General features: G+C 39.2%; 1 protein-coding gene across 5 annotated transcripts in view; it reads left to right on the plus strand.

The window, feature by feature from the left end:
* The window catches only part of LOC129761780 (zinc finger C2HC domain-containing protein 1C-like), a 45795-nt gene that overhangs the window by 19938 nt on the left and 10503 nt on the right, over positions 1 to 15354 (plus strand). Inside the window, exon 1 of one of the 5 annotated variants that reach the window (XM_055759539.1) lies at positions 10991 to 11146. The exons of the other annotated variants lie outside the window; for them this stretch is intronic. Coding sequence (XP_055615514.1) covers positions 11021 to 11146 — 126 coding nt within the window. The 5' untranslated portion in view covers positions 10991 to 11020. Of the gene's footprint in view, positions 1 to 10990; positions 11147 to 15354 lie in introns of those variants that run through there. 5 annotated transcript variants of the gene reach the window in all.

The following is a 15354-nucleotide window of genomic DNA, read 5'->3' on the forward strand; positions in this document are numbered from 1 at the left end:
GTGGCGCGAAGCGGGCGTCGATTTGGGGTGTCAGATGAAAGCCGCTATCCGGTATCCAAGGGGTGTGTGCACAGCCAAGAAACAGCATAAATCACGTCTCCTTGGTTGCCTTTTTCGTCTGATGAATCTAATCTAGATGCAAAATTATCCGCGCTATCCGCTCCGTGGCGTTCGCCAGGCGAACGGAAGGCGCCTGGTCGCGCTTCGGATTGTTGCTTGTTTATGGCTTTTTGCTCCATAAACCCTTGGGATTTGTAAGTGATTCGCTCTGATGAGAAACTTGAATATTGTTTTTTTGCGAGTCATTTTTCTAAATCAAGTACTGACGACTGTTAGCGAACAACTGACAACACTGTGGAGGTAGATAAGCTCCCCCGCCCGCCCTCTCTCTCTCTGTCATGAAAAACCATCAGCAGAACTATAACAACCAATCTTTCGTGAGCTATAAAACCCGCACTTTTATGGACGAACATAACTCTCGACTCATCACTAAAACGAGAGTGGTTAGCGCTCCGCCGTGATCGATTAACGTGGGAGAAACATTTATATTCACCTTAACAATGACCCTTTCCCCAAAATGGAGATGTTTGGCGGAGCGCGCATTTTCGCGCCCATAATAGGACAAGCGTTGCGCGGGATCGTCATCATTAATTGAAAAAAGGCCAAAAATCGTTGCGACCTTTGGATGGTTCCGTTTAGTGAGCGACCACCGACCGTGGGTAACATAATGAAAAAAGCGCCATCCAGCGGGAAGATGGCGGATGGCTCATAAATTTTTATTGGAAATTAGCTCACACAAAAAACGCATCAAGCTGGCGGGAGAAAGCTGCTGAACACTGCTTTTAATGGTGTGTGAATATGTTCTCCCTGTGATGGCTATTCCGTTATGAGTCCATATTTGTCCTCAAATCAACATTTTGATAGATGTGTTCATAATTTACGGACACTTGAATTTGTAGTAGCGAATTCTGTCCGTTTTATGTGACGTGATTTGATTTATAATAACGCTGACCCAAAAACGTGTCAAAAAGCACTGCCAATAAAATGAAAAACAGCAGCGAATTTGTTCAAGAAGATGAACAACATCGGTTGACGACTATAAATCGGATCAATTGTTGGCAAAGTGATTCGCACCCATCTGTTTTATTGAGTGAACGGTCCAGATTGTGCATAGCAAATGTGTAGTCAACAAATTGAAAGTCTGTGAAGAGAATGATCTTTGTTTACCAGCTTCCAGTGCCGGACGATCTCTCAGCATGGTTTTGATTTGAGTATTTCCGACTGCATCGATTCGATCGCTCACTAACTCACTAACTTACTTGCTCACTCCGATTGGCTGCACCGAATTGAGGTCAAGTATGAATTATTGCTCATGGCAACCAGCGGGATGGTTCGCCTCTCATCTGCGGTATTTCAAGTGGCACTCTTGCTTCCCTCCACTTTCTCAGAGTCACGCCCGGACGATGTTGATTGAAAACAAAAAACTATTTTGAAAGCACACGCGAAATTTCGCCTCTCCGGTCACAAAACCCCAGATTGAATAGTTGAACAAGTTTATCGCGCCTCTGTCACTACTCCCACGCGACAAAACGGCGCACCGTCCCGTTTCTGGTCGGCATTGGCAACGACTCCCGGTCAACCCACTGTTTTGACTACTCGCGAAACGCGCTGCGAACAGAACAAGTTCTCGCCGCCGTTAGACATACCATGAATTACTTGTTGCAACGTCTCTTTGGATCAAATCCTCGCCACAAGTGGCGGAGCACTTTTCGATATTTGCGGGATCATTTTCGATATTTTTGACAATTACAGGTTTTCCGTTTGCTTGCGTTGCAACCTCTCGCGGGGTGGTGCGCCATAATTCAAAAACGAGTGGGAAAACAAAAAAAAGCTGCGCTTGGAGCAAACGGAAGCTAGATGGAATAAAGTATTGATGAACTTTTTCCATTTACTTCCGTTGGGTTGGGATTTTGCACCCGCTACCGTGGTTTGACATCGCAACGTTTTTTTTCGCTTCGATGGAAATCAATAAACTATGAGGAGTTGGACCCAAAGTACGTTAAAAAATCAATCGTTATTTATTGCTGGAGTACTTTCGTAGAACTTTTCACGCACAGTGTGCGATGAAGTTTGAACCAATCAATTGTCAGCTTTTTTTTCTGTCTCGATAAAACCGCAATTTATGGCAGTTACGTAACTCAATAAAAGTTTATTTCGTCACTTTCTCCTGGCATGGTTACCTTTTGGGGTGTTTCATTCCATTTTCATTATCTCTTCGAATGAAACTTTGGGGGATTTTAGTATCAATTTTTCAATGCTCCTCTCGGAGAATTTGGACCACCTCAGAGATGAATAAACATTAACAGCATTAATATTCCTCGTTGTCTACCCAACTGACAATTCCCCATCAGTTTCAACTTTTTATGATAGTTTTGTTAAACTCTATGCCTATTAGTGCCTGGGAAATTTTGTCATCAAAATCTCTATTTAAACCATATTCACGCAAATTATGAGAAATTATTAAGTTATGACGAACATTTTTGTTAAATACAGTTTGAAGTCAATTAGGAGACGTTTATCCAACTCCAAATCAATCAATCCAAAGGAAATAAAATCTTCCGTCCCGGGTGAGAAAGCTTCACTCGACGCCACTGCGAGAAATTGTGATTCAGAGAAGACACAATAATCTGAAGTTCTTCGGTGACACATACCGTTCATACGACGCTCTCCTTTTTATTCTTCAATGGTAGGGTAACAGGGGGTAAAATGCCCGCCTTAAGCAAACATGTATTTTTACTACATTATCCAATGTTTTTTTCACATCAAAAACATAGTCACGTCTGTTTTCTTTGTAATTATGTGTACTAAAAAGATTACGAATAGGGAAAACAAATAAAAATGATGAAAAATTCTACAAGATTATATTGTATGCATTTCTAAACCGGACGGGGCAAAATGCTCTATATGGTATCCAAACGCACCACAACAACGGGTCGAAATGTCAAACGACTTCGAAGCATATATTTTGGTTAAATCTTGATTCGCTGTATATATAGGAGAATTGTGTAATACGCACCCCCTAAGCGAGAATGAATTTATTTTGACCGTGCTCTTAACATTTAAGGTAACAACTACGTCAGTACGTAGATTAATTAACCCTCAGTCATCTGTAATCGTTCTGTATTTTAGATACTGATTAACAAAAGTGCTACGAATTTTATTTTGTAAGGCGCCCAAATTCAAAATTTCCAATCATACGGTGTTAAATGGACCAGCAGAATTGTAATATGCCCATGAGTTGTTTCTCTCAGAGACTATAAAGCTCAGAGAAACAGCTTGTATGAATGAGAGATTCCATCAATCTATTCCCTTCATGCCCACCAGCGAAGACAAGAAACCGTTTCTCCGGTGAGCGTGTTCTCCCAGTATTCGTGCATTAATTCTCCAGTCCACGCTCTTGTTTTCCTGTATTCTCTGAGAACATAATCTAGATGCCAGATGTGAAGACATGTTTTCGTTTTGAAGACATTTAATTTTGTGAAAACATACTGAGGTCATTTCAAAGTATCTGAAAACAATTCTTTGTGTAATTCATCGAACATGATTTAGAAATATCGTATTGGTTTGCTCATTTTTGTTCACTATGATTACATTTGAAGACATTTATTCATGCCATGCAGAGATATTTGAAAAAATCATCTGGTATCCCTAACATACAAGCTATTTCTCTCGTGAGATTGTTATCCGGCCGAAAGCAAGCAAATTGCCCCGATCGAGGATATGCCATACCTTTTTTGTTGTCGAATCAGAGACTCTGAGGAATTTTCATTTTAATTATGTTTACAAATCTCGCGTAACTTTTGAAAAGGTCCTATGTAACAAATGTAAACAAATCGAGTTAATGGATGCACGCTAATAGTCTTCAATCATTGAATGTATTACAAAAACAATCGTTCACGTATCTACTTTCTTCATCTTTTTATCGCCGATACAAAAAATATCCAATGTACAGATTCGGATTTTAAGCACCCGGCTGTTACTTCGGACGCCACTTTCCTCCGATGCCCGAAACGTCCGAAGTAACAAAGCAGTCAAAACAACACGAAGTCGTACTTCGGTCGTTTTGAGTTTTTGTTTCTTACAGTAATTGTTATCGATTTCAGTTCAATTCAACGGGTGATAACAATAATAATCTGTCTTTAGAACGAAACGCTGATTTTTGGATTGTTGTTTAGTAGTTAGTTTCAAATTCTTATCGTGCAACGTAATATGTCCAATGTGCAAACGCGGGCAGTCAAAACGTCCAATGTAACATTTTCGCTCCTTGGCTTCAACTTTAAACTCAAATCACGGAGCAACAGCTACGATTGGTTTTGGAGAGCTATTCTTGATCGCTAGTGGTGAGAGGAGCGATAAAGATCGATAACTTTTAAGACAATTCGCGGAATAATGTTCGGGTCTTCAACTACGTTTTTCTCGAGTTGACGAAAATGTTACATTGGACCTTTTCAAAAGTTACGCGAGAAATGTATTAATACGTGCCGCTGTTCACAACAACATCTCTACGTGCCGCTGTACATAAAAGTGCTGGCAGACTTTCGGTCTTTGAAGTATGAGTTTTTTTTTGTGATTCTAAGGTTTAGGTTATTGGATGGATTTTAGTAGTGCGAAATATTGTAATAATTTTGTTCGTTCCAGCCTTCATTACATGATACATAAACAGGTACGAGAAAACGGTTATATGCACACAAGAATTGGAGAAAAATTTAAGTGTTATTAACACTGACAGTGAACTAGCTCTTCGTGATGGAGCGATTTGCCCTCATCATGACATGGTTGAGAAAATGGCATTTTAAATATGAATTGAAATTTTAACATTTGTTGATTCAAACTCATAGCTTTAGTATTATTTGAGAATGTTATGAAGTTTCCATAATTTAAATTAGTCTTCTAATGCTTCAAAAGTTAAGCGGCCAAGGTTGCATTAAATCATGCAGTTTTTCATACATTGCTATATTTCAAAACAAGATGAGGTTTTCTGTGCTTGCATATATTCAGTAGTATTTACGAAAATAAATGAAGTGGAAAAATCCTGCCAATTATTTCATTTTCCATGATATTTCAAGGGGATGCGTTTTACCTCGACGGCGCGTTTTCCCTCATTGTTAAAACGGGTACTGGCGTGATTTACGTAAGAAGGAACAGTATTTTTCAACCAGGAATTTTGGTGGAGGCTTGTGCATGGTTTGGGCGGGATTCTGTACAACCGAAAAGCTCAAGATAGCTTTCACATCATTCAAGAATTACACACATGTTCTGGAATCCTCTTTCCTACCGTTTTTGCGTGAATATCGTCACAAAAAAAATCACATTCATACAAAACAATGCTACTATTTATACCAGCAAGTTAACTAAGCAATGGATTAAAGACCAAAAATTTATTTTTTTGGACTGACCGGCTCGCTCTCCCGACAGGATTCATCCTATTAAAAAAACTTGGGGGGACCTTGTACGCAGATTCTACACTGTTGGAAAACGATACACCACGACAGAAGCGCTCAAGGTCGCAATTTCGGAAAAATGGAAAAATATCGAGAAATCCGTTCAGCAGAACGAATTTTCAAGGTTGTTAGTCGAAATGGCAAGGTTACCAATTATTGACATGTAAATCAGCCGATCGTTTAGAATTTTTCATTAAAAATACTTATGAATTTTGAAGTGGTCTTATAGAAACTGGACAGCTGAAATTATCATATTTAAGCACAATAAATAAACAAACAACTCTTTTGAACGGAATTGACGTTAAATATACCTTATTCTAAGCATTCAACAATGTATGAATGTAGCTTGTTGAAATACTAACTGATTGTGTTGCAACGAAATAGAATCAGGGTGGTCTTATAGAAGTTGGACACAGTGTATGCAAGAGTGCAGTTTACTCCGCAAATATTCTCTTTTCGCTACCCCCCTTCGTTGTTTCTATTCTAGCGGCTGCAGAAGTTGCCCATTATTGACAGCTCTGTTCGGGAAAGCACACAAATGGACAGAACAAATGTATGGGGGAATGGGAATGCTTCCATGTTTCATCAATTTAAACCATATACAGTCAACTCTCCCTAACTCGATATCCAAAGGGACCATCGAGTTAGGGAGGTATCGAGATACAGAACATTTTTTCCAAAAATTTTTTTATGTCCCAAATTGTCATATATTAGGGTAAGTGTCCCAATTATGGTATGAATTTGAATTTTTGATTCATTCCCTTAAAGTGAAAAAACACCTTTCTCATATAAAAAAAAATATTTTTTCCAGAATCTTTCAGGAAGTGATAGACGGTTATATTTCACGAAAAAAATCCTTCTACGCATATGTTTGAATTTCAACGATGACAGACTTATAGAACTTTTTCTTTGTTTCGGATTCTGTTGGCTCAAACTGACTCTACATTGAAAAGTATGCTACGTAATCCGATTTTGTTGCTTTCATTTGAAAGCTAAATTAGTTAAATTAGTGGATTAAACATTTTTGAAGTGGAAAATTTAAAAGTTTTTTTTTTATTTGTAATTATTAATTTTATCCTAAAAATTCATACTAAACTTGATTGTTTCTATCAATTAAATTAAAGCTCTCTAACCTCTCTACAATTTGTTCTTTGACGCCCAACTTCTATCTCTCTTAATTTCGCTGCAATATCGATATAAACAATTCCTGATGAAGATTCAATCAAAATCTTCAAAAATCGCGATTTTTAACCCACTGTTATAAGTACAGTGGGTTAAAAATCACGAAAGCCACTTAAATTTCACCTTAATGCTGAAAGGTTAATTTTTTTTCTTGAAATTATTCATATTTGAATTATAAAAAAAAACTTTTTTTTTCAAACTGTATACAATCGAGTCCTAAATTTTACATAATCGAATCATATATAATCGAGTTTGTATATAATCGAGTTCGACTTACATGAGGCACTAGGTTAACAAAGAAAATATTGATTAAGTATGTTGCTCAAACTGAATTGTAACGATCACGCAGGAACTGTTCAATCACAAAGAAATGTTCGAATAGTTTCACAGGAACATTTTCAGTTGATTTCAATATTTCGGACATATTCTTCAGGTTTGATTAAACGTTCGAATTAACATCTCAATAGAACTACTATCTTCAGCGTTTTTCTCAGGTTTTTCAACACTTTCCAGTATATCGGTATCTGGCATCAGATCACAGCAAATCACGTTTTGGTCCTTTTTGCACTAATTATTAAAAGACATTGAGCAATCGAACGGTATTGTACCGTCGACATCAGCAAGCTCACGACGCATTAATTGTCCATGTCCATGTTGGTTGTGCTTTGAAGTTAGGAATTCCCAGTTTCTGGACAAATTCTCAAGCCATATCCCGAAGAATAGAAGAGGGGTAAATTTTTCTGTCTAGCTTGACAAGACAAAAATTCATTGACCGCTCCAGCTTCTCGATTCTTACCAACCTTATATGCTTTTGGTCTAGATACAATTTTCCATTCCGATTCCATTTTTACTTTAGTTTGAGTAGTGTTGATACCGCACTTTGTGCAATACTGAAATTATTTGCAGCTTCAGACCCCTTCCGTCCTTTTTTTTCGAGCTGCTCAATGATGCTCAAACCTTACGCAATGGTTAGCGTTTTGATTGTTCGCTTGAAAGGTTTCTCGTGGTTTTCCATACTTGAAAAGAAATTGTTTGATGACACGAGCACTCCGTCATTGCCCTTGAACAATTGAAATCTGTGGTAATAACGCACAAAAACATGTACGCGAAAATCAATCGAGTTAGGGAGGTGAAAATCCATGGAAAAATGAATCAAAACACATCGAGTAAGAGAGGCATCGAGTTTGGGAGGTATCGTGTTATGGAGAGAAGAATGCTTGCCATGAAATCCATCGAGTTAGGGAAAATATCGAGATACAGAACATCAAGTTAGGGAGAGTTGACTGTACATACTATGGGATTGGGGAGCCGATCTGGCGTGGAGGTAACATCCATACTTCTCACGCTCAAGATCACGAGTTCAATTCTCACTCCCGACATTCTTCCAAAATGGAAGGTAAAAGTGACGAACCAGCCAGAAGCGTTGAAAGTCACTATAATACAGAAAAAAAAAAAAAAAAAAAAAAAAAAAACTATGGGATTGTAATGCATATCAAAATTTACGATTCGATTGGTATGTAAATCGTTAAAATCCGTTCGCAACTAAAATAGTTATTAACGTTAACCTTATTTCATAAAAACGTGACCTGTTTTCTGATTTGGCACCCTTAATGTAAGACGTAGTCCTACGTCAAAAAAAGTTACATGTTTTCTGATCTCAATGAAAAGTGTATCAGTCGCATCAGAGTCCAGTAGACTGCTTGAATCATACATCTACGAGCGGAAACTCAATTGAAGTCCTAATATAAAGTTCCTTCTAACCACATCTCCACGGAGAAGAAAGATACACCATGAACAGCCTCAATTCATCGGAAATACAGCATGCAGAAGCTTTTTAAAAATCTAGTAGAGTGGAGAAGGTGCCAAATCGATAGTGACAAAAATGTTAAAAGCAATACTTCTCCAGTTCACGATCCAACAGTTTTTGAATTTGGATATAATCACCGTCTTTGTCCAACCGATTTTCTCCTGGATAAAGTCCCAATGAGTGAAGATTTTGGTCGAAATGCTACCGAACTCATACTACCGAACTCATACTACCGAACCCGTGCTCATCTTGTCAATCACTTTCACATCGAAACTCTTCTCTACCACCGTAAGCGAGATAAACCCAATTTAATTACCCAATCAAATCAAACTCATTCGACCCAACACACACACACACATACACACACACATACACACACACACACACACACACAGATAACCCAAACCACCGGTCCACCGTATTTGGTGTCTACCGCAAAAGACTGGCTCATTATTACCCTACGAATAGACGCAAAAGGAAACTGATCCGACCCAATGCCTCCCCGGTTTCTCCGAAGTTATGCGTCATCGTCGTCGTCGTCATGTTTTGCGATGACCGAAGCCCAAACCACAATCTTGCCAACTTTCCGTCACCAGCGTGTCTCCTGTTGAGGCATTACTGTATCTGTGTGTTTGTGTGTCCGTTTAGAAGTTTAATTTTACACACGAGATTAAATTCTCAGTTGAAGCCCGAAAGTCAAACAGAAGCGCAACTGGTCCACAGCGATGGAGCGCAGAAAGGCAGGACACAAGGTACACTGTGACTTCCTGTGCTTTCTTCCACCATCTCGACACATAGCCTCACGTTCGGTGATCCATTTAAAGGCAGCGAGAGGTGAGTTACATACAATGGGGGAGGGGGCGTTAAAGCAGAAGATAACTTGGGATCCGGTAGGTGTTACCGCACCCAAATATGTACACACACGCACGGATTCGTTCCTCTCGCAGCTCTTAATTGGGTTTTGTGTTACCGTCTCAACCTATCAAGATTTATCGTCGCTATATCAGTTACAGGAGTTCCGAGAGAGAGTCTGGTATTACCGCAAGTCACTGAAGTGACACGTTTATCGTCGTGCAGTGTTTAGTTTATTACACGAACACGCCGCTTTACCATAATCATAAACACATTCGCGAATATAATTTCTATCTGTTGACAAAATGGCTGTTGGTTAACGATGTCTTCCGAACAAGATTAACGAGATTATATAAATTCATTCTTCCGTCAAATATTTATGCAATCAATTTAAAATGTGATAAACAAGCACTCAACGTTACCGTATTTTTTTGTTTTTTTTTTCTTCTGAGAAAACAGAAAATATACGTGAATAAATAATGAACCCTCCCCAACTCCCACTCTCGCTCCTTCTGGATATTCGTATTGTTCCTCTGCTAGAGATTCTTCCGGCCGATGGCACATGCCATCTGTGTCCGGGGAAGATTGCAAAACACTCGCAACAGACAGACACCCCTACAGCTCTCTCTCTCTCTCTCTCTCTCTCTCGGCCACTGTGCAATCTGTCAAGTCGGGGGTGTTGAATATGCAAGCAAACTTTTGCCCGGCGGGTCGCTGCCAGTGCTGACATATTTATCGTTGTGTAACATCTCCGTTATGTGCTACCATTTTATCTCGACCGAGGCAACGTTGTGAAAGAAAGGACCCGGAAAGATGCAATTCTTTACGGAATGCAAATGCTTGCCATTGGTGTAATCAACTTCCTCCGGCGCTAACTTCTACCTGTCTGTGTGGAAGCAATCACCGAACGGAGCTATCCCAATCTGGGAAATTAGTACTTATTTACATAATAACGTTTGGGTTTGACTGACAGGCAGCTCTTCTGGCGAATTCCGGAAAGTTGTCCAACCTTTCTGTCTGGGCTGCCACTCAAACTCACTCGGGTTCGGGGTTTTTGAAGAAAATCTCCGAACAATTCACACAGTTCAGCTGTCAGCATGTCGGCGAGTTACGCGTCGGAGTTTACCGACAATTTGCTAACTAAACAATGGCGACGGATAAAATAGTTCAAACTGCCATTTTCAACTGCCTTCCACACGCGCGGCGCATCATTAAACATTCATTTCCGGGAATGTTTCGTGTTGACGAAACAAATGTTTTGAGGGGGAATGCGGGCGCGTTAAAGGCACCACAGATGACCAACGTCCGCCGCATTCAACTGATGGACTTTCAGCCAAACATAATTCACCCACACCCGGTATTTAGAAAGCCATCGCTCGATACCGAATGTCAGCCTGGAGTCACGCAAATGCTTCATCCTGTCAATCGGGACATAACATGTGGAACTTTTCACACAAATGACCACGTCGATCGGAAAATAGGCTGGTCAAATCATCCCCTAGCCACAATCGGACACACGGAGTATCGTGTCAGTCTGTCGGTTCTCGCGTAGCGTGACAGTCCGTACAAATTAGTTCCTCAACAGCAACGCCGCGCCGGGAAATATTATCGAATATCGATTGCAAGTGTCCAAGTGTGTCGAGTATGCACCCGTGCTGACACCTGGATTCCTCCAGCGATGAAACACAACAGCGCGTCATCACTGCCCATCCCGGCGGTGAGCATCAGTTTGGACGATTCGTGGACCGGTCGGAGCCTTCTGCAGGCCATCAATCGATTAGGACCCATCGGAGGCAGTTTCGATGTAAGTGCAGTGTTCGATTGCGTATTTGCATTATTCCGAGGGAATGGTTCTCATGGCATGTGCTATTGGCACTACACAATTGTTGGATTTCAAGAGAACAAATGACGGATGACACACTGACATTGATTCCCTCCTGTGCACTATAGGTCGAGGTGCTTCGGTCACTATTCAACGATTATTGATTTCAGCCCAACGGCCATGAATAATTCAGTTTATATAGTAGCTATTATGTGCTCGTGGTGAACTTGCCGCAGCTCAACGTCGGGTGTTTGGGTTCAAGGTTTCCCACTGAATATTATCATGAGTTCAATGTCTAGAAAATCTGGTGAATTTGTCTTTGAGGATTTGCGAAGCGGACTCCTCTAGGTACATTGATTCTGAAGTCTGTGTTGGAGAAGCCGTAAATCGGGACAAACAAAACGAGGTAGTTAGAGCGGTTAGGTAACGCTTAACATTTCACAGTTATTTAAATGTTTATCTTATAAAACATAACATTTTGTTCATTGTGATAGATGCGTAGAAATATTTCCTTTCAATTGATGCAGACATCATTCCGATCTATTAAGAAATGTTCGTGTTATAAGCGTAGTCTCACGTCAAAAATACAGTTAATTTTGTTGAAAATCAAGATAGCGATATAGTGTATTCGACATTGTTTTAGATTTTAAAAAATGAACTATATATATATATGAACTTTTGTCGAAGACGTCAACTTTCTAACATTTATAATGTCTAGAATATATAGCAATTTTATTTGGTTGCTCCCGTAGGAGAGTGTTTAGCGTCACACATTATCATGTCCGGGATTCGGGTTCGATTCCCGTTCTGGCCGAGGGATTTTGCGTCAAAGAAATTTCTTCCGACTTGCGTACACGTATTATATAGAGCTTACCACTCCAAAATGCATTCAAGGCTCCATAGAAATCTCAACTAAGTACTACTAATAAAAATGACGCAAATACCTACAGTGGTTGAAAAATTATAAGTGCGAAGGAAACTTTTCAGTAACTTAACAATAAGTTACAAAATTATTGGATTGATAAAGAAAGACACTAAAATACTCCGCAATATTGACATTTTTCGGTGGAAAATAAAATAGGTGCGAATCGTCAATTAAAAAGAAAACCTATTTATTGTTTCAAATGAATAGTAGATATGCTCTATTGAGTGAACTTTTAGTATTTAGTCGGAAATTCATTACTTTTCAATATAGCTTCGCAACGTCTTGTCAGAGAATCGACACGCTTCTGGCATGTTTCTACTGGAATAGCATACCAAGTTTTTTGAATCGTGTTCCACAAGTCGTCTCGGTTTTTGTATTTTTTATTCGCGATATTTCTCTTGACCTCGTTCCAAAGATTTTCTATTGGAGACTGCGCTGGCCAGTACAAAACGTCAATTTCTTTTTCGATGAACCATTGTTTCACGTTTTTCGAGATGTATTTAGGATCGTTATGCTGTTGGAATCTCCATTTTAATGGTATTTCTTCCTCTTCTTAAGGTAGCATTACTTCATTCAAGATAAGATATTCATTCTGTGTTATAATAGACTCTATCCAAAAAAAAGGTCCAACGCCGGCCCATGAAAAGCATACCCATACCATAATGCAACCCACGCCATGCTTGATGGTCTTCTCCGAGTATTGTGGAGAGAACTCGCTATATCTGGGACGTCTAACATAATGTCGGTTATCTGCATCAGGGAAGTCATAGTCAACTGAGGATAGTCAGCTGACTATCTGACTGACTACATCCGTATTCAGTCGGAAATGGCTTTTGGCATCTTCACGCAGTTTCTCCGTCAAAACGACTAAACAGTCAGTCAGGCGTTTAGTCGCTATCTCCCCCTACCGACTCGACTATATCATCTCATTATTCCCAGTCAAATTGTCTTCATTGCATTTTGAAGTGACCTCCCCCAAAACGAGTTCGTTCCTCTCTCTCTCCCATGTATCATGTATGCATGCATCGATGTTTGAGTTCAACGTGGTTTGACATACGCTACAGGTGTGCTAGATTTTACTAGATTTTTACCCACACGTATAAAATAGCGTGCAATGTGTGGGTGTGCTATTTTGCACGCTATTTACTAATACTAAAGCGAGGACCTTTATAGCATACTTAATAAATGTCTAAGTTCGTTGGTTTGAGTTCACGATGGGTAGACAATAAACCGTCCATTGATGGGGTAGTTCCTTTTTTGCATCAGAAATCAAGTTTTCGTTCCTCTTTATATTGACGTAAAATAAGATTGCGTACGCGGGTGACAATTTCGTTCTTAGGGGGGTATAAATGTGAATTGAAGTCAGTTAAATGAAGAGGCAGATTTGTATTCATTAGTCGCGTCAGTTAGAATAACCACTGACTTTGTATTCATAAGTTCATCCTCGCTAGTCAATTCATTTTTTGTTCACGGCGACTGCAGTTCTAGTCGAAGCGAAGCTACTGAGAGTAGAATTTTCATTTTTCACCTTCGAAGATTTCGGGCCCCGATCTGCACCGAATAAATTTACTTTAGTTTCGTCACTCCATAGCACATTTCTGAAATAATTGGCTCCATGTTGTTTGAGATTCTCCAGATGATGTTTAGCGAATACCAGTGTTTTTTTTTACGATTTATTTCCGATACAAAAGGAGTTTTTCTGGCAAAACGAGCACGGTATTTACAAGCAATCAAGCGGTTCCGGATTGTTCTAGTTGTCACTTCCAGTCCAAGTGCCTTTTTGATGGTCGTAGATGTAAGAAAATGATCTTTTTTCACCAATTTCAGTATTTGGTGGTCATTGCTAGACTTAGTTTTAGATGATTTTTGCTGTTTCTTTAAAAGTTTTACTTTAATATTGCAGTTTTTTTAGCCGTCTTTCATTGAGACTGCAGTTTTTACCACGACTCATCGTCTGTAAACAAAAAGCAAAATCTTAAAGTCAACTTATGAAATATTTGTATACCAGTACAGAGTTACTATTTTCATCCACAGAAAACCGTAAATCAATAACCAATTTGTATTAAAAGTCACGTCAAGATTTTTTTTTCCACTCAAATACTGATCAATGAAAGTTTACGTTCGCTCACGGTCAAAATAATATGAATTTTGACAGATAGCATCGTTCCATACATTGTTCATAATATAAGCAATCTCACACAGAGATGGCGTTTTAATATGCATTATATATGATAGGTTATAATTCAGACTTTTTAAGGAATGCTAACACCTATTATTTTTTTCACCACTTGACATGTTGCTAAATAGAAAAAAGTTTGCGGAATATGTCAATTGCGAGAAAATTTACACACCTAAATGTTACGAGTTAAACATTGCTGGCAATTGCAAATTAGTAAATGTATGCTAACTTACAATTAATTTTTTAGCATCTTTCTAAAAACAGATAGCAGACTTTTTTATTCTCATTTAACACTTTGACTCTATCTAATAGAATGTTTCGAATGCTTGTTTTCGACTTTCGAAGGTAGTGAAAAGAGATCTCTATGGTGGCGTACGAATTCGAGTTTGAGTCACTGCGAGTACTCTTACCCCACCTTACGCTCAACCGATAACGATCATCATCATCAAGAACATTTCAATCCACGCCATATGAATTTGAAGTTTTTACTAGATTTTGATTGATTGATTTTAGCTTAGTTTGTTTTGGATAATACGGAATTTACGGAATAGCTCTGTTTTTGTTTTATAGCATTTATAAAACAATGCTATAAAGCTATCGACTTTGATTCGGTTTTCGCCTTCTATCCCAAAACAAAACTCCCGTTCACTCCGCTTCGTTGTCAATTTGAGTGAACGAATAATTTTCCGCAACAATGCGCATTCGGAGATTGCTTGATAGACTGCATAAATCCTCGCTAAACGCTCATGATGAACGGATTCTCCACAATCCGAGCATCTTCTCCTTCTGCTATTGGACTATTCCCATTCGGTATTTCCAAATTGGTTTTCCAAACATATGATCCGCTTTTCGATCACTCTTCCCATCCCACGTTTTTTTGGATGGGATTGGAGTGGAAATCGGTCCAGATTCGTCTATCTTTTTTCTTCGGAAATGCAATAAAAGCAAATTTAGTCGACTGCTCATTTCGTTGTGATTTTTTTTTGCGTTAGCTACCTCCGGAAGCTGTAAGCGCCAGGAACATAAGAAGCGCATCAAAATCCGGACGCAAGGACAAACGGCGGGAGGACCAGAATTTGCTTGCAA

This window comes from Toxorhynchites rutilus, chromosome 1 (genome assembly GCF_029784135.1).
Source record: "Toxorhynchites rutilus septentrionalis strain SRP chromosome 1, ASM2978413v1, whole genome shotgun sequence".
In the NCBI taxonomy this organism is placed as follows: domain Eukaryota; kingdom Metazoa; phylum Arthropoda; class Insecta; order Diptera; family Culicidae; genus Toxorhynchites; species Toxorhynchites rutilus.